Source organism: Tachyglossus aculeatus, chromosome 3, assembly GCF_015852505.1.
Source record: "Tachyglossus aculeatus isolate mTacAcu1 chromosome 3, mTacAcu1.pri, whole genome shotgun sequence".
Classification (NCBI taxonomy): Eukaryota; Metazoa; Chordata; class Mammalia; order Monotremata; family Tachyglossidae; genus Tachyglossus; species Tachyglossus aculeatus.
In genome coordinates this window covers 89156771-89177588 of record NC_052068.1, presented here as the reverse complement: position 1 = coordinate 89177588, position 20818 = coordinate 89156771, and the positions used below count along the sequence as shown (strand labels likewise).

Sequence of the window (20818 nt, the reverse complement as noted above, 5' to 3'; positions counted from 1 at the left end):
CAGCCCAGAAAGGACTAGGAATCCTGGGATAACTTCTCAGTTTCCTAATTGACTCCCAATATGGCTTTGGAATTTCAGGTGGGAAGACATTACTTGTCACCAACCTTCCTACCGGGAATATGGTAAAGAGAAAGAAATTTCAGTGAAGCCATTCTTTAGGGATGAGCTGTTCTAAGTGTTTATTTTTACTTTCACTAGACTTGGAGTTACCCAGTGGCTTTCCTCCAAAGGACAGCAAAAGCTGCTGTCATCTGGGTCACCAGTTAAATCCTCTCTTTTGGAAATGTACGGCTCTCTCATCTTTGTACACGGGAATTCTAAGGAATCCTCCACAGTTCTGAAAGGGCATCCCCATTGAGCATCTATTGCCAATTGGAACCGATTCCCTTTTGATCATCACTTGTTTTCATTTGTTTATGACTCAAACTGTTTTGTTATGAGGTCTACGGCAATCAATCAATCCTATTTATTGAGTCCTTAACAGGTGCAGAGTACTGTACTAAGCACTTGGGAGAGTGATATAAAACAGAATTAGCAGACACGTTCCCTGCCCATAACAAGCTTACAGTCTAGAAGGAGACACATATTTATCCCATTAATATGAATAAAAAACAGGAAGGCTGACTACCAAAGGCCATTATTCCAAACTAATAATAATAATTATGGCATTTGTTAAGCGCTTACTATCTGCCAGACACTGTACCAAGAGCAGGGGTGGATACGAGAGAATTGGGTTGGTGTGGGAAGCAATGGCACATAAACGGGCACTCAACGAGGTCTTTCACTTACGTCTCCGATCATAACGGCCTCCTCCGGCACACAGCCGACGCCCCGCAAAGCTTCCAAGAAGAAAGTTCTCTCTGGCTTCCCTACCACAGTGGCTTTGGTGTCCGTAGCGTACTCCAATCCCACGACGAAAGGTCCAGGCCCCAGGGCTAAGCCGTCTTTTCTCTTGTAATACCTGGCTTTGTGTATTGCTATAAGGGGAGCGCCATCCAGCAGCAACCTAGAGAGCCAGGGAAGATCGAAATTGGCTTAAAGGAAACATTCCCTTATACTTGAGACTGTGACAAAAAAAAAAAAACAGGTGCATGCATTCTTTGGATATATCTAACACGTTCTTCTCAGTAGTCTCTCATCCAAAGATTTGCATCACAGAACTCTTGGCTGAGTAACACTACAGAAAGTCATTTGTTGTACCCTGTAGAATCTAAGCTCCTCCTGCAGACTGTAACCCTTCTAAAGTGTACTTTCCCAAGTGCTTAGTGCAGCGCTCAGTACACAGTAAGTGCTCAGGAGATACTATCAATCGTATTTATTGAGCGCTTACTGTGTGCAGAGCACTGTACTAAGCGCTTGGGAAGTACAAGTTGGCAACATAAAGAGACAGTCCCCACCCAACAGTGGGCTCACAGTCTAAAAGATACTAATACTAATACCAAAAGATACTAATGATGGATGAATTGATTGGTAGACACCCTGATAAGTACCCTGATGTGAACCAAGACACTACACGGACTATGCATTGCGTTGTCGGCCTACTCGCTCATATCCCGGCAGAAACATTCCCGACGGGTGGGAGAGTGCAAGTGGCCCTGTCTAAGCCGATAGCTACAAAAATTAGCACCTCTGCACGGGTCCTCGGTCCTCAAGTCCTAAGACCAAAGGTCATCCATCATTGCTGATGGGAGACTCCATCAAACTCCACAGACCTCTTGGAACCAATTGCCCCGGGCAAGCACAGCTGGGCAATCAGATTGACAACTAAAGTCGGGTGGGCTCCCCAGGAGGTAAACCCATTACGTAGCAAAGATCACCTCTTGAAATATTTGTCTGAACGAACGCCGCCACTGAATTCTGTAGCTAAAGCATTATGCAGTCACACAACGCGCCCCTGACAAGAAATTATAACTCTCACCACCCTCCCCCACAAAGCCCACTGAGGTGCCTCTTGTCACCCGGTCTGTATCGGCCATATTTACCCAACTCTGTAAATCCATAATTTATAAATAGAAAAGGTCATGAAAAATGTTAAACTCCCTCAACACAAAAAGCAACTCATCGCACTAGTTTCTTTTACATTTCAATTATAACAATAATTATGGTATTTGTTAAGCGCTTACTAGGTGCCAGGCACTGTGCTAAGCGCTGGGGTGGATGCAAACAAATAGGGTTGGACACAGTCCCTGTCCCACGTGGGGCTCACGGTCTCAATTCCCATTTTACGGATGAGGTAACTGAGGCACAGAGAAGTAACTTGCCCAAGGTTACACAGCAGACAATCAATCAATCGTATTTATTGAGTGCTTACTGTGTGCACAGCACTGTACTAAGCGCTTGGGAAGTACAAGTTGGCAACACATAAAGACGGTCCCTACCCAACAGTGGGCTCACAGTCTAGAAGGGGGTGACAGAGAACAAAACAAAACATATTAACAAAATAAAATAAATAGAATCAATATGTACAAGTAAAATAAATAGAGTAATAAATATGTACAAACATATATACATATATACAGGTGCTGTGGGGAAGGGAAGGAGGTAAGGCGGGAGGGATGGAGAGGGGGAGGAGGGGAAGAGGAAGGAGGGGGCTCAGTCTGGGAAGGCCTCCTGGAGGAGGTGAGGGAGGAAGGGAGGAAGAGAGCTAGCTTGGCGGATGTGGGGAGTGGGGGCATTCCAGACCAGGGGGTGTACGGCAGATGTGTAGTGGGCCAAAAGCCCACTATCATCCAGTATTGGATGTTCCCCAATACTGCAGGTGCGAGATCCAATTTTTCTTCATAATCAATCAATCAATCAATCGTATTTATTGAGCGCTTACTGTGTGCAGAGCACTGTACTAAGCGCTTGGGAAGTCCAAGTTGGCAACATATAGAGACAGTCCCTACCCAACAGTGAGCTCACAGTCTAGAAGGGGGAGACAGAGAACAAAAAACCGAGTAACTAAGCAGAAGCCATCATGAGGCCAAAATGAAAGGGTTCTGCTGAAGCGGTAGCAGGCCGAGACTAGATGGCTCCATCTTCACGCCTCCTAAAGACAATTTCTTACTTTGTCATCGGCAGGCATTGACTGAAAACGTTTGTCTGTGGAGTGCAATGAAACCAATCCAATAATCTGTTTTTAACGCCCAACTCCTCCTCTAAACTCCTTGCGGGCAGGGGTCCCATCGACCAACTCTGTTGGAGTGTAATCTCCCGAGCGTTCTGTACGGGGCTCTCCACAAAGCGAGCGAGCGCTCAGTACATAGCAGAGATCAATCGAGAACCATCGACAGATCAGCAGTATGGCACAGGGTTAGAGCACGGGCCTGGGAGTCACAAGGTTTGCTGCCATTTGTCTGCTGCATGGGGTTAGGGCAGGGGCCTGGGAGTCACAAGCTTTGCTGCCATTTGTCTGCTGCATAGGGTTAGGGCACGGGCCTGGGAGTCACAAGGTTTGCTGCCATTTGTCTGCTGCATGGGGACAGGGCACGGGCCTGGGAGTCACGAGGTTTGCTGCCATTTGTCTGCTGCATGGGGACAGGGCACGGGCCTGGGAGTCACAAGCTTTGCTGCCATTTGTCTGCTGCACGGGGTTAGGGCACGGGCCTGGGAGTCATAAGGTTTGCTGCCATTTGTCTGCTGCCTGGGGACAGGGCACAGGCCTGGGAGTCACAAGGTTTGCTGCCCATTTGTCTGCTGCATGGGGACAGGGCACGGGCCTGGGGAGTCACAAGGTTTGCTGCCATTTGCCTGCTGCAAAGGATTAGGGCACGGGCCTGGGAGTCACAAGGTTTGCTGCCATTTGTCCGCTGCATGGGGACAGGGTACGGGCCTGGGAGTCACAAGGTTTGCTGCCATTTGTCTGCTGCATGGGGTTAGGGCAGGGGCCTGGGAGTCACAAGGTTTGCTGCCCATTTGTCCGCTGCCTGGGGACAGGGCACGGGCCGGGGAGTCACAAGGTTTGCTGCCATTTGCCTGCTGCATGGGGACAGGGCACGGGCCGGGGAGTCACAAGGCTTGCTGCCATTTGTCCGCTGCCTGGGGACAGGGCACGGGCCTGGGAGTCACAAGGTTTGCTGCCATTTGTCCGCTGCATGGGGACAGCGCACGGGCCTGGGAGTCACAAGATTTGCTGCCATTTGTCTGCTGCATGAGGACAGGGCACGGGCCTGGGAGTCACAAGGTTTGCTGCCATTTGTCCGCTGCATGGGGACAGGACATGGGCCTGGGAGTCACGAGGTTTGCTGCCATTTGTCCGCTGCATGGGGACAGGGCACGGGCCTGGGAGTCACAAGGTTTGCTGCCGCTAGTCTGCTGCATGGGGACAGGGCACGGGCCGGGGAGTCACAAGGTTTGCTGCCATTTGTCTGCTGCATGGGGTTAGGGCATGGGCCTGGGAGTCACAAGCTTTGCTGCCATTTGTCTGCTGCATGGGGACAGGGCACGGGCCTGGGAGTCACAAGGTTTGCTGCCATTTGTCCGCTGCATGGGGACAGGGCACGGGCCTGGGAGTCACGAGGTATGCTGCCATTAGTCTGCTGCATGGGGATTGGGTAGGGTCCTTGGAGTTACAAGGTTTGCTGCCGTTAGTCTGTTTCACGGGGACAGGGCACGGGCCAGGGAGTGACAAGGGTTGCTGCCATTTGTCCACTATATGGGGACAGGGCACGGGCCTGGGAGTCACAAGGTTTGCTGCCATTAGTCCGCTGCATGGGGACAGGGCACGGGCCGGGGAGTCACGAGGTTTGCTGCCATTTGTCCGCTGCATGGGGACAGGGCACGGGCCTGGGAGTCACAAGCTTTGCTGCCGCTAGTCTGCTGCATGGGGACAGGGCACGGGCCGGGGAGTCACAAGGTTTGCTGCCATTTGTCTGCTGCATGGGGACAGGGCACGGGCCTGGGAGTCACAAGGTTTGCTGCCATTTGTCTGCTGCATGGGGTTAGGGCAGGGGCCTGGGAGTCACAAGCTTTGCTGCCATTTGTCTGCTGCATAGGGTTAGGGCATGGGCCTGGGAGTCACAAGGTTTGCTGCCATTTGTCTGCTGCATGGGGACGGGGCACGGGCCTGGGAGTCACAAGGTTTGCTGCCATTTGTCCGCTGCATGGGGACAGGGCACGGGCCTGGGAGTCACAAGGTTTGCTGCCATTTGTCCGCTGCATGGGGACAGGGCACGGGCCTGGGAGTCACAAGGTTTGCTGCCATTTGTCGGCTGTATGGGGTTAGGGCACGGGCCTGGGAGTCACAAGGTTTGCTGCCATTAGTCTGCTGCATGGGGACAGGGCACGGGCCTGGGAGTCACGAGGTTTGCTGCCATTTGTCCACTGCATGGGGACAGGGCACAGGCCTGGGAGTCACGAGGTATGCTGCCATTAGTCTGCTGCATGGGGATTGGGTAGGGTCCTTGGAGTTACAAGGTTTGCTGCCGTTAGTCTGTTTCATGGGGACAGGGCACGGGCCAGGGAGTGACAAGGGTTGCTGCCATTTGTCCACTATATGGGGACAGGGCACGGGCCTGGGAGTCACAAGGTTTGCTGCCATTAGTCCGCTGCATGGGGACAGGGCACGGGCCGGGGAGTCATGAGGTTTGCTGCCATTTGTCCGCTGCATGGGGACAGGGCACGGGCCTGGGAGTCACAAGCTTTGCTGCCATTCGTCTGCTGCATGACCCCGCGCGAGTCACTCAACTCCTCTGCGCCTCAGCTCCCCCATCTGCAAAATGGGGATGGAGACCGTGAGCCCCACGTGGGATAGGACCGGAGTCGGGATTAGAACCCATGATCTCCTGACTCCCAAGCCCGTACTCTACCCACTATGCCACGCTGCTTCACTCGATCAATACATCATTTCCTTAAATCATTGGTTAAAACATTTACTTCCTCCTGCCCTTAGAGAAGAAGTCATCACTTCTTTTCCTTCTTGTCACATAATTAAACACTCCAGCTGCTAAATCAGACCTGTCAGTAAAGCTCAGTTCCGGCCTTCTTGGAGAGGTACACAATTTGAGCATTTGTGATTTAGCACCTACATATGAGTTACCCCACATCACACTGAGAAGCAGTGTGGCTCAGTGGAAAAAGCCCGGGCTTATTGAGTCAGAGGTCATGGGTTCAAATCCCGGCTCTACCAATTGTCAGCTGTGTGACAACTTCTCTGTGCCACAGTTACCTCATCTGTAAAATGGGGATGAAGACTGTGATACCCCTGTGGGACAACCTGATCACCTTATAACCTCCCCAGTGTTTAGAACAGTACTTTGCACATAGTAAGTGCTTAATAAATGCCATTATTATTAATTACTTCAAGGGGCAGGCAGATGACAAGATTCTTTCTTAATAATAATAATAATAATGATGGTATTTATTAAGCGCTTACTATGTGCAAAGCACTGTTCTAAGCGCTGGGGAGGTTACAAGGTGATCAGGTTGTCCCACGGGGGGCTCACAGTCTTCATCCCCATTTTACAGATGAGATAACTGAGGCCCAGAGAAGTGAAGTGACTTGCCCAAAGTCACACAGCTGACAAGTGGCAGGGCAGGGATTTGAACCCACGACCTCTGACTCCAAAGCCCGGGCTCTTTCCACTGAGCCACGCTGCTTCTCCTGCTGCTTCTGACCACTACAAAGCAATCATTTCCAACAGAAACATATTTCTTATCGTTTAGCAAGAAGAAACTCTGAGAATCTGCTGTAAAGAAGCCTGATAAGCTGCTGAAGACCTATTAGAGATGGATACATAGTTCCCAAATTTACTGTTAACTCTCCCCAGCATCCACATTCACTTGCTCCTTCGCCTCAGAACTGGATTTGTTTTTACTGCAACAGACCTCAAGATCGCTTTCCATGTATGTAGCTAAACAAAACCCTTATTTGATTTCACTCGGTAAATATTTTATCATACGTTTACTGTGGATACGATTGGTCGGCTTGATCGATCCGAGACAGTGCTGTATTTGCCTTCCTGGGAAGAGGCGAAGACAGGAGTTCCTGCAGCCACTGTAAATGGAAGCTGTAGACTGCAACATGCTCCCAACTCTCAGTGAGGCAGTTACTACTCCCATCAAGCTTTCTCACATAATACATGCTTCAATGCGGAACCCAAAGCCAGAGAAGAGCATGGGTATCTTAGGCAGTAACTAGAATAGGTTGATGAGAGCTTTCTTTAGGAAAGAGGCAAAATTATGCATCACCGAGTTGAGAATTTCCTGTGTATGGCAGAACTTGGGCTCCTTCTGCCCTTTGTAATCTCTCTCCCCGCTGAATAAGAAGGCAGGAGTGTGGGGCTGGCCTAGGATGGAAGCTTCCAACAGAGGATACTGGAGGCAAAGAGTAAGTAATAATGTCTCTGGCATGTCCCTCACTTACAGCCACGTCCATTAAGGTGGCCACACACCTGACAGAAGATTCCTGCTGAAAAACCTCTGACTGCTTTTTCGAATGACCTAGTTGGGTAATAGGAGGAACTGGCCCAATTGATAAAGAACTGCTGGATCCCCTGGAGAATTTCTACAGTGAGGTGTGACCAGTGCTTGGTAGACACCTGGCCTCCAGTCTGCCAAAGAATAAAGGGGGGGGGGGACTGAAAGGGGTAGGGAGGACAGAATGAGGAGGAAAGATGGAGGGGGAAGAGAGAGGGAAAGAAGGAGAGAGGAACAGAAGGGGTGGAGAGACTCTTCAGGAAGAGGACCTGGGCAGCAGCGTCAAGAGGAGCAAGCTTGGCTCCTCTAATGCCAACCTCCTTACTGTACCTCCATCTCATCTATCTCATTGCTGCCTTCTCGCCCACATCCTGCCTCTGGCCTGCAATACCCTCCCTCTTCATATCCGGCAAGTGATTACCCTCCCAGCCTTCAAAGCCTTATTGAAGGCACATCTCCCCCAAGAGGCCTTTCCTGACTAAGCCTTCATTTCCTCTCCTCCCACTTCCTTCTGTCTTTCGAACTTGAATTTGTTCCTCTTCTCCCCATCCCTTCTGTGTTATCCTTGCACTTGGGTTTGCTCTCTTTCTTCACCCCTCCCTCAGCCCCACAGCACTTATGTACATACTTGTAACTGATTTGTATTAGTTCGTCTCCCCCTCCAGACTGTAAGAGACTGTAAGCTCAATGTGGGCAGAGGACTTGTCTACCAACTTTGTTATATTGTACCCTCCCAAGCTCTGCACATGGTAAGCGCTCAATAAATGAGATCAATTGTTTGAGACTGGGCGTAGGGAAACCAGGGAGAGGCAGCAGCTTTCATCACCAAAACACTTGCTCTGAATCCTCCTTCCCCTCCAGAAAGACGTGCTCTCTATGCAACAGAGAAGTTGAGGCTGCTGTCATGTGGTCTGGATCCCCCCCACTCCTCAAACGGTGGCATCCCTCTCCTGGGCTGAGCAGGAGCTTGCCTTTGCCATTTTTTGAAAGGTTAAGTGCTTACTATATGCCAAACACTGTTCTAAACGCTGGGGTAGAGATATAAGGCATTCAGGTTGGACACGGTCCCTGTCCTACATGGGACTCACAGTCTTAATCCCCATTAGGTAACCGAGGCCCAGAGAAGTGAAGTGACTTCCCAACGTCACACAGCAGACATGTGGCAGAGCTGGGATTAGAACCCACGTCCTCTGACTTCTCTTTTCACTAGGCCATTCTGCAGCTTCTCTGCCAGGAGTCATTCCTGCTGCTTCTGTTGTTGTTTGTGTTATAAATTTCTCTGTTTGCTTTCATCGTTCCCTCTCTTTTAGATTGAGAGCTCCCTATGGATCATGGGCTGGGTCTGAACTGATGCCTTAGTACTGATTCTTTAGTACCTTTCACTCAGTACGTAGACTCTGAGCCCCATGTGAAACAGGGACTGTGTCCAACCTTATTGACTTTTATCTACCCCAGCGCTTAGAACAGTGCTTGACACATAGTAAGCCTCTAACAAATACCATAATAATAATAATAATAATAATAATAATAATGATGATGATGATACAGTGTTTGCCCAGAGCAAGCACCTGACAATAACAATAATAAAATACAATAAAATAAGAATAGCTTTGTGCTCTGCACATAGCGAGCACTCAAAAATACCATCGATTGATTGATTTATAGTTTCTTGTGAAGATCAACTATATTGAGAACCCTAAAGAGGCATGCATATATCTGCCCTGCAATGTCTGCTTAGGCCAGAGAACTTGGTGGTTTTCTGGGATTCAGAATCATAAGGCTATGTGAAAGCACAGATGAGGTTATCATTTCATCCTCTGGCCTTTTGGGAAAACTACATCTGAATCAATTCAGACCCACCAGAGTAGGAAATTCTTGCCATACTCAGTCAGTGGCAATTACTAAGCAGTTACTATGTGCAGAGCTCTGTACTAAGCGCTTGGGAGAGTACAACAGAATTAACAATCACATTCCCTGGCCGGAATGAGCTAACTGCCTAGAGAAATGAACAAACCCGAATACTGAGACATTCTTTTTCTAATAAATCTTATCGGCTGCTCCTTAATCTCATTTATTCAATCTTGGTCTTGGTGGAAACGGAGAAAGAACTGGTATCAGCACCCCCAATTCGTAAGTGAAGACTGTTTTTGTCACTCCAATTTTTTTCTTCTCCTGCCTGAAGAATCCCGGTTGTTTCAACCTTTCCTCAAGTTTAATTTTTAAAAAAATTCTCTAATCATCAGTGTTTTCCTTTATGTTTTATCTTGATAACAATAAGCCCCTGGATAGTGAAAACTTAGCTGAACACGTATGAAGAATGCTTACAGAGGGCTTCCGTCTCCTCCCACTATAAAAGCATTTCTGCTCCAATGAATCATTTCTATATTGCTCACAGCATAACGGGCACGGATTTAGACTTTTGTAGACCTTCGGTTTCTCCAAAAGCAACTGCCTTTTCTCTTGAAGCAAATCAAAGCCTGTGAAAGTCTGGGGTGTGGCCTCCTACCTCTAAGACTGGGAATCCCACGTAGGACAGGGTCTGTATCCAACCTGATTAGTGTTTATCCACCCCAGCTCTTAGAACAATGTATAACACATAGTAAGAGCATAACAAACACCATTTTTATCATTATTATTACTATTTGAACAGTGAATGAAGTGGTAAGCTCTTTGTGGGCAGGGAATGTGTCTGTTATATTATAACTCTCCCAAGTGCTTAGTACAGTGCTTTGCACACAGTAAGCGCTCAATAAATGTGATTGAATGAATGAGTAAACAACAAGTAGCATGACCCCATATAGTACTGTCTAAAATCAGCCTTGCAAATTAAGTTAAAATAATCCTCAGGCCAATAAAAAGTTTTCAGTCTCACAGTCACATTTTCCACATTTCCTGAGTATATTGTTTTCTCTTTCACAAGTCCATAACCTTGCTGTTGACCTCGACTCATCTCTCTCATTCCACAGACAATCTCATTCCACCAAATTCTGTCGGTTCTACCTTCACGACATTGTTAAAATCCGCTCTTTCCTCTCCATCCAAACTGCTACCATGCCGATCCAAGCACACCTCCTATCCCACCTTGACTAATGCATCTGCCTCCTCGCTGACCTCCCGGCCTCCTGTCTCTCCCCACTCCAATCCATACTTCACTCTGCTGCACAGATCATTTACCGACAGATTTTCAGCCCATGGCTGACCACTCCTCAAGAACCTCTGATGGCTGCCCATCCACCTCCGCATCAAACAGAAACTCCTTACCATCAGCTTTAAAGCACTCCATCAGCTCATGCCATCCTACCTCAGCTCCCTGTTCTCCTACTACAGTCCGCCCGCACACTCCACTCCTCTAGCACCAGTTTACTCACTGTGCCCCAATCTCATCTATCTCGCTGCCAACCCCTTTCCTACATCCTCCCCCTAGCCAGGAACTCCCTCCCTTTCCTAAAATGCCAGACCACCACTTTCTCCACCTTCAAAGCATTATTAAGGTCACATGTCCTCCAAGAGGCCATCCCCAATTAAGCTCTCTTTCCCCTGGCTTGCTTTCCCTTCTGCCTCATCTATACCCTTGGATCTGTGACCATTAGACATTTGATATTTGCCCCACCCGGACCTTCAAAGAACTTATGAATATATCTTGAAATTATATATAAATTACTTATTTATTCATATCAACGTCTACTCCCCCTCTAGACTATAACCTCACTATGGCCTGCGAACGTGTCTGAGAATTCTGTCGTAATATACTCTCCAAGTGCTCAGTATAGTGCTCTGCACATAGTAAGCACTCAATAAATACCACTGATTGATTGATCAGAAAACTAAAAGGACTCACATGTTTGCGTTATCTGCACCATTCATTCATTCATTCAATCGTATTTATTGAGCACTTACTGTGTGCAGAGCACTGTACTAAGTGCTTGGGAAGCACCAATGCCCATAAGCAATCAATGGTATTTACCGAGTGCTTACTGTATGGAGGGTACTGTACTAAGTGCTTGGGAGAGTACAATACAGCTGGGAGACACATAGCCTGCCCACAACAGGCTAAAAACTCAATCAAAAATCTGACAAAAGGATAAAAGAAAATAAGAGCATACATCTTTAGAACCATGGCCTAATTTATTTCAAGCCCTAACGGCAGGCACACATGGAGACGGAGAATTGGTTTTAAAGTCACTGTTGGAGAAATAATTCTGGCATCTCTATGTACCAATCAATTCTATCCACTCTAACTGAAAGCAGTAAGACTCTCAGGTAATGGACAATTTCTTGAGTTCTAAGTAATCTCTGAGTTACTGCACGACGTAGAAATGTAACTAACGGTAGAAAATGAGAATAGATTGCTTCCAGTCAATATTTATTGAGCACCTACTGAAAGTCTAGTTCAGTACTATATGTTATTGTTTATGATGGCTCATAAAAGGACAATAAAATGTCAATTATTTTTAATGTTTATGTCTAACGTAGATGAGACACGGTTAATCAAATGGGGTATTGTTATTATTATTATGGTATTTGTTAAGCCCTTACTATGTGCACGGCACTGTATTAAGCGCTGGGGAGAATACAAGAAAATTGGGTCGGATACAGTCCCTGTCCCACGTGGGGCTCACAATTTCAATCCCCATTTTACAGACAAGGTAATGGAGGCACAGAGAAGTGAAATGACTGGCCCAAGGTCACACAGCAGATCAATGGCAGAGCAGGGATTAGAACCCATGACCTTCAGACTCCCAGGCCTGTGCTATCCCTTGCTGCTTCTCAGTACGGTATGGGATTATGTGAGGTTTAACATGTTTGCTAGGCCTCACAGGTCAAGCAGAGTGGATCCAAGTCCTTATTTAGAAGGAAAGCCTTTGAGAAATAGTTGAGAGAGGCAAAGCAAGTGGTGTGATAATTCAGTGCAGCAGGAGGCATTCTTATTGTCCTTTAGACCATAAGCTCCTGCGAGAGAGCGACTGTGTCTGACCTGATTATCTGGTATCTACCCCAGCACTTAGTATGGTGCTTAGCAAATAGGAAGCACTTAAATATCACAATTATAATTATTATCCCCCTCTTGTAAATCAATAACCCAGGGCAATAATCACACCAACTGTATTTCAGAAGAGGTCAAGTAGTGAAACTCGGGGGCCATTCAGAATCCATTTCATCATCATCATCATCAATGGTATTTGAGCGCTTACAATGGGCCCAAGATCTGGTAATTGTAGGGACAGGATGTTTGGAAGGGTACCATAAGAACAAAATTTATAAGCAAGGCTGAAGGGAATTAATAAAGAGCCCCTGACAAATCCAAAATCTTGAAATTGCCTGTTTATTTTTACCACCCCTGTTAAGGGCTTACTCTTCTGTTTCCTTACTTCTTTTTCCTTCTCTGTTCCTTTAATGTTCATTCATTCATTCAGTTGTATTTATTGAGCACTTACTGTGTGCAGAGCACTGTACTAAGCGCTTGGGAAGTACAAGTTGGCAACATATAGAGACAGTCCCTACCCAACAACAGGCTGTTGCATTGTTAAAAAAACAAAACTAGAAGTCTAATGAGTCTCTTTGAATCTGACTCGAAGATGCTCAAGAAATATTCTTTTAAAAAGGATACATATTAAAATCAACTTCCTGACAGGTTATGTGCACATTTCCTCAGTCATGTACTGAAGATAATCTTCTCTGTTGACTTTCACATTGGGCCTTGAATGGCCAATTCCTAACAGTATAAATAGTAACGTTCTGCTAGCTGTGTGAGCTATCACTAGTGAACCCTTTGGAAAGCTAGCACTTAAGATGTATGGTGTGTGAAACAGTGGGATTTGAACAAACCAACTTAAAGGTTAGTTAACAAACCAAGTTAAAGGACCTTAGCAACAGCAAAGTTGGGAAGGAGAATAAGTCTTAGTTCTCCTCCCCATCTCTGCAGCTATTTCTGCTCCTCTTTCATCTCTTTCCCTTATTCACAAGTCTCCAAATGAATAAGGAGAATGAAGGGAAGGTAGTCAGAAATGGGCGCTCCTGTCTCAGAGGGATCTTAGCTAAGTGGAGAGGGATTCTAATCAGGGAGCACCTTTTAAAGAACACATTCCTAATTGCTCCAGTGAAAGGGGCAGTTTCTGTTTTGTGTTTCTTTTTTTGTGGTATTTGTTGCACACTTACTAGGTGCCAGGCACTCTACTAAATGCTGGGGTAGATACAAGCTAATCAGGTTGGACATGATCCACGTCCCACATGGGACTCACAGTCTTAATCCCCTTTATACAGGTGAGGCAACTAAAGCACAGAGAAGTTAAGCGACTTGCCCAATGTCACATGGCAGACAAGTGATGGAACAGGTATTAGAACCCAGGTCCTTCTGACTCCCAGGTCTGAATGATGATGATGGCATTCATTAAGTGCTTACTGTGTGCAAAACACTGTTCTAAGCGCTGGGGAGGTTACAAGGTGATCAGGTTGTCCCACGGGGGGCCTCACAGTCTTAATCCCCATTTTACAGATGAGGTAACTGAGGCACAGTGAAGTCAAGTGACTTGGCCAATGTCACACAGCTGACAATTCAAAGCCCTTGTTCTTTTCACTGAGCCATGCTGCTTCTCTGAATCTATCCACTAGATCACGGCACTTCTTTGCCAAGTCCCTGCCAAAAAGTACAACAGTCAGGGGATGACTTAAAAATTGCATTCTTTAAAAAAACATCAAAAGGGCACCTCAGTGTCAATCAACCGAAAGTTTTTGGCAAGCCTCTTAGGAAATCATCATTACACTCAGCAGCAGCATTTATTGAGTATCTACCTTGTGCAAAGCACCAAACTAGGCTTTGGGGAACATGCAAAAGAATTAAATTGGCAAAAACTCTGCCCTCAAGGAGCTAATGGTCTACATGGGGAGACAAGCCCAAGCATTGTAGTGTTTTAGAGATCGGGGCAAGGTGAGCAAGCTGGTGCTAGAGGAGCTAAGGCACATAGTAAGCGCTTAACAAATATCATTATTATTATTATTGGGCTGGGCCATTGTAGGAGATGGCCAGTAGGAGATTTAGTGAAAGGAATGAGGTAGCTAAAAAAAACCAAAAAGGAGGAATTTAGATCAAACAGATGGTTTCTCCCTGAAGCCTAAGGTCAGCTATTGGTTAACTACCAACTAGATTTCTCTTTTTTAAGGGCTCTGTTATTCGCAGAGAACTACTCATTAAATAGAAGATTTGTTTATGGTGGAGTTACCTTGTTCCCTTGTCCATGCATCGATATCTGTCCAAATTTAGAAATTAGAATTACCCAGACATAGCTTAGTTTTAGATGATTTCTTAATCTACACACATAATGCTCATACTAAAACGACATTTAAAGAGCTCGTGCTTATGTTAAAACACATTTCTACTGGGTAAAACAATTCATTGTTAGAGTTTGGACTTTAATTAAGATGAAGCCATCCAAGGCCCAATTTTATATTTCTAGCATGTTGTGCCATAACTATTCAACTAATTTGTTTTTTGGTTTTGTTTTTTCCTGATAGTGAGGACTGAATTAGGAAGGGAGTCTGCCATGGTTGATTTCTCTCATATATGCCATTCAAAAATGATCTGTGAGGCGCTGAGTTGTTTTTCCAGCAGATGTTTGGCGTTAAATTTGCCTATCACCACCAAATCCTGACCTAAAGCTACTTCAGTGTGTTGACCAAATGGTCTCTCTCCCCGACTATAATGCAAGCTTTTTTGAGGACAGGGACCTTTTCTACTAACTCTATTGTATTCAACCTCATGGCACTGCCATACAAATCCGTAACCTATTTTAATGTCTGTCTCCCCGTCTACACTGTAAGCTCCTTGTGAGCAGGGACCAGGCCTACCAACTCCACTGTACTAAACTGACCCAAGCACTTAATACGGTGCTCTGCACACGGTAGCTGCTCAATAAATAATAGTTCTGATTGAAGGGCTGAACTGTGTTTTCTTATGCATTCAGCATCTGTATAGAGAAGATCTGAGAGTGTTCAATGTCTGTTGATTTACTGTCTTGGGGGAATTAAAGGAAGGAATGTGAAAAAGAACACTTGTCTAGCAAAGATAGGAAGGAAATACTACCGGACCACAGACTTAAACCCTGCTCAGAACTTATTATTTCTGATGTAAACTCTTATCTTTAATCTACCCCACTGCACCCTCTCTCGACACCTCATCTCTTTCCTGTCAGGATACTTTCAAGGCATACATGTAATACACCCCTATAATGGCTACGGCTAAATCTTCAGTTCGCTTTATTTTAACAAACATGTGAAACTTGCAGTTTAATACAGGAAAATACAAGCACTGAATAACATGGAAGAACACTGTGCCATGCATAACTGGCAATTATGAATGAATTCAACTCTTACCAAGAATTTAAGAACCTGCAAAATGGACAAAGGCATTCCCCATTCAGAAACATTTCTTTGCATAATTTTTTTTTTCCAAAAAGGAGCATTTCTAGTTTTCAGGAGAATGAGTTAATCAAACTGAACCCCCATCCCTCCAAAAAGCATATCCTTTCTTCTCTTTTAAAATATTAAATAGGAAAAGCTATAAGGAGCGGAAATTTACAGTCCATTAAGAAATGTTAACTATGACAAGTGGCATATGGAAGTTGACCCAACCTAATCTAATCCATTCTCCCCATCTGACTCATTTTCATCACCACCTATTGGCTATTTAAGAAAATTCCTTGATCCTGAAAAATTATTTTCTTGCCTGTTAAGTGTATTCATTTTCATTTTTATGGTGCCTGCATAGGATTAGTAGTACCGTATTTGACACATCTTCAATTCTACATAAGCAATTGAAACCCATCCCTGCCCAGTTATTCACAAGTGAACAACAGAGATACTGGTTAACCAATGAATTTTCCTTTCATTTCCCCTTTTAACACTCAATAAACAAAATTCAGCATAATATCTAGGGGAGAGATCAACATCTAAGCCCAGAGTATTTTCAGGCAGCAATGCAATAGAATTTGGCACTGAAAAATGATCTCGTAATCAGCCCGAACAGAAGTTTAACTAATCAGTGGCTCATTTAAGATGTCTATACTTACTCCACGCGCTTCCAATGGCTGGAAGGCATATTCTCTGCCTAAAAGTAAATATCAAAGAAGGAGAAGACTGAAAATCTTTGCTCTTAACTCTCCCCACAGCTGTTCAAGTGCTTTGGTGAAATTGGAGTTGACCTATAAGGGCACTGTAATGCTTTAATATGTAGTGTTGAAAATCAGTGCCGCTAGGAAAGTGAACTAATTAAGATAGTGTTAAAGCATTTAGAAAGTAGCCAACCTAGATTTTTATTAGAATGGGGACAGGGTGCAGCTAAGAAATGGACCACCCGCTTTCTATTAAAGATAACCCTCTCAAATTGCAGGTTGGGAGGGCAGTACGTTTTAGATTAAGTGGTTAAAATGGTGAATTCAAAAGTCAAAGTCTGATGCTAAAGAATTCAAAAACAACTCTGAGAATCGTTCTTTCCGGTTTTAAATAGAAACTGGGGTTGGGTACATATGGCTCCTACCTGAAGCCAGAGAGTTTGGATTAGATAACTTCTTAAGATCCCTTTCAGCCCTAGGATTCTAGAGCATGATTTCACTGAGATCCCTTTCAGCCCTAGGATTCTAGAGCATGATATCACTGAGCTCTGAAGGTACACTTTTGGGTTGTCAGCAATGTTCTCACATTATCTTTCTAATTTACTGTGGAAAATAGGGGCAAAATGTAGTTAGTACACGTAGACTTGGGTACCACCACTTCAGAAGTTATCACATTTCAAGTTTAATTTCAATTACACTCATGAAATGACAAGAGATCAACCCTAAGTTCACATAGAGGAGGTATTACAGAATGAAACTGGGTCACACAGAGAGGAGTTTTAACAGTATAAAACTGGCTTCTTGGTATAAAGCACTGACTTGACATCTTGAGACTCTGTTCCTTCCTCCCATCCAAGGTGTCATATGCCATCTTGGCTACTGGATTGGCTTCCTTACTGATCTCCCTCCCTTTCTCTCTCTCCTCTACCCAGCCTATACTTCAGTCTACTGCCTGAATCATTTTCCTCGAAAAGTAAATAAATGAATAAATAAAAATTAAAAAAAATTCAGTCCATGTCTCCCCATTCCTCAAAAACCTCCAGTGGTTGTCCATCCACCTCCACATCAAACAGAAACTCCTTACCATCAGCTTTAAGGCACTTAGTCAGCTCTTCTCATCCTACCTTACCTCACTGATCTCCTACTACAATTCAGCTCACCCACTTCACTCCTATAATGCCAACCTTTCACTCTATCTAGGTCTCATCGTTCTCTCCACCAACCCCTTTCTTCCACCCTTCCTCTGGCCTGGAACTTCCCTGTGTTCATATCCAACAAACATTCCCTCCCTCCCTCCCTCCCTCTGCCCTACCCCCTTCCTCTCCCCACAGCACTTGTACATATTTATTACTTTATTTATTTTACTTGTACATATTTACTACTCTATTTTATTAATGATGTGCATAGAGCTATAATTCTATTCTGATGGTTTTGACACCTGTCTATTTGTTTTGTTGCGTTGCCTGTCTCCCCCTTCTAGACTGTGAGCCCATTGTTGGATATGGACCATCTCTTTATGTTGCCGACTTGTACTTCCCAAGTGCTTAGTACAGTGCTCTGCACACAGTAAGCACTCAATAAATACGATTGAATGAATGAATGACTGAATGAACATTCTCTCCATCTTCAAAGCCTGACTGAAAAATCACATCTCCTCCAAGAGACCTTCCTTTACTAAGCCCTAACTTCCCTCAATTGCCCTCCCTTCTGTGATGCCTACACACTTGGGTCTTCAACCTTTAATCACTTTGGTGTACACCTCCGCTTCCCCCCCACCCCCGCCCTGGGCAAGTAGCAACTATGTATATATCCATTTGTAATTTACTTCAATACTTGTCTCCCCCTTTAGTCTGTAAACTCCTGGTGGGGAGGGATCATGTCTACCTATTCTACTGTACTGTGCTCTCCCCAGGGCAGTGTACAGTGTTCTGCACATAGTAAGCACCCAATAAATACTACTGATTGATGGATCTTAATTGTTTGGCATACCACTTCCAATACAAATGGGAATTCTCGCTTCCAATTACAAAATTTTACCTCCCAAATATTTTTGAAGCAGCTCCACCCTTTAAGTGGGGCACAGGTAATAAAATGAAAACAGACATCTTTCTCTATTACTTTGGCATAGACTGCAGGGGTAGCTAAGTGCCTTTTTAAGGCTGTGATGATACCGTATTGACCTTCTTGACAAATGAGGTACAGTGAAAGGCAAAAAAACGAATAACCCAAAGTGGAAGGCAGAGATGAAAGGGAAGGAAAAAGATCAAAACTTCATGACCTAACTTTGGAGTACAGTTGAAGTAAATTTTCTCCACTGTAATGCCAGCCTCGGTGAGATAAGGGACTTAACTGCATTAATGAAAGCTGTCCGTCCAGGAGAGACAACAAAAGGTTTGATATTTTTGAACTGCCTCCAGGCACAGTGGATATAGCATGGGCCTACGAGTCAGAAGGTCATGGGTTCCAGTGCCGGCTCTGCCACTAGTCTGCTGTGTGACTCTGGGCAAGTCACTTCACTTCTCTGTGCCTCAGTTACCCCATCTGTAAAATGGGATTGGGACTGTGAGCCCAACCAGCTACAGGGACCATGTACCCACCCCAGCGCTTAGTACTGCGCCTGGCACATAGGACATGCTTAACAAATACCGTTATTATTACTGTTATAATTGTTATTATTATTAAGTAAACACCTCAGGAGTAATTTACTCACTAACTACCTCCTCCCCACTCCACCACCACAAGACTTGAGCTCACCATGTTTGAACCAGTCCCAGATTTTGGAAGAGGTCTATAGTTGTTCACCAACATTCCACCTACATAGCTGTTAAAAAATATTTTGAGATCCACTGTTTCTGTTGGATGACTTACGGCAACACACCTCTCGTGATTCACATGAAAGTTATGCTTACCAAAACCTATATTATAACATGAAAGTCAAGTCTAGGAACACGCGTGACCGGTAGGCAGACACCAAAGGAACAGAGATCCAGAGCCACTGCAGAAGCCAGGGCTCTCACACGTTGTTGGAAACACTACATGGTCTCACACATGCTGTCTCAACACCTTGGAAAAATGAAGATGGCCCTAGCCTCATCACTGACATGGAGGGAATCACTGCACATGGAGACTGACGGTAAAATGAAAAACGGATTTGTACCTAAGTGCCGTAGAACTGAGGGTGGGGTGAATATCAGGAGATTAAAGGGTACAGATCCAAGTGCATAGGCGAAGCAGAAGGGAGTAGGGGAGGTGAAGGCTCAGTAGAGGAAGGCCTCTTGGAGATATGATTTCAGTAAGTATTTGAAAGTGGGGAGAGTGGTGGTCTGTTATATATGAAGACGGAGGGTGTCAACCCTAATGCGATTTGATGATGATGAGGTTGATGGCATTTATTAAACATTTACTATGTGCCAAGCATTGTGCAAAGTCTGGGGGCAGATTAAAAATAATCACAACAGACATAGCCGCTTCTCACTCGGGACTCTACCGGACGTGGAGACAGCAGGTATTCCCATTTGACAGAGAGGAAAATAGAGGTTTAGCATGAGGTCACCAGCAGGAAAGTGGCAGAGTCAGGAATGAAACTGACCCACAAGGGGCTCACAGTCTTAATCCCCATTTTACGGAAGAGAAAACTGAGGCAGGGAGAAGTGACGTGACTTGCCCAAGGTCACCCACAGCAGACAAGTGACGGAGCGGGGATTAGAATCCAGGTCCCGCTGACTCCAAGGCCCGTGCTCTATCCACTACACCACACTGCTTCTCGAGATCCTGCTGAGACCTACGAGCACGGAGAGGACTCCTTGCTTACACACTCACACAAGCTAGTCCTCGACACATGGAAAGCTAAGGAGATACCACAGAATCTCAGAGGTGCCACCATCTTAATGAAGAGAGGTGAAAGGTCAGACTGTGGCGATTATTGAGGCCTGTCATCACTCGCCGCGTCCAGCAAGACCTTAGCCAGAGTAGTCCTGGTTCGGCTACTAAAGCACATTGTCTGACCTAGGACCTGGCCCAGGGGCCGTGACCTGCAGCACATCCAGGGCGGGATCCAAAGCCATGGCGAGGGAGCTGGGATGCTGCCACAACTGGGGCCAGCTGCTCCTCGCTCTACAGCAGCAAACAGGCAGACCCCTAACCGCTCCCCCAGGCTGCCTGGATGGGTTGGGTGAAAGGTGAATCAGCGAGAGGAACCTCCTGCACCCATAATGAGGCCCAGAAAAGTGGTGGTAAAGGAGGAGGAGGAGTAGCACAAGTGAGTTTCTCTCTTCCCTGCCGCTAATCTCCTCACCGTGCCTCGTTCTCGCCTGTCC

General features: G+C 45.6%; 1 protein-coding gene across 2 annotated transcripts in view; it reads right to left on the bottom strand.

The window, feature by feature from the left end:
* Positions 1–20818, bottom strand: part of HDHD2 (haloacid dehalogenase like hydrolase domain containing 2) — a 44461-nt gene that overhangs the window by 7857 nt on the left and 15786 nt on the right. For both annotated transcript variants that reach the window (XM_038743683.1, XM_038743684.1), the window contains one exon: positions 790–1006. In XM_038743683.1, coding sequence (XP_038599611.1) covers positions 790–1006 — 217 coding nt within the window. The remainder of the gene's footprint in view (positions 1–789; positions 1007–20818) is intronic.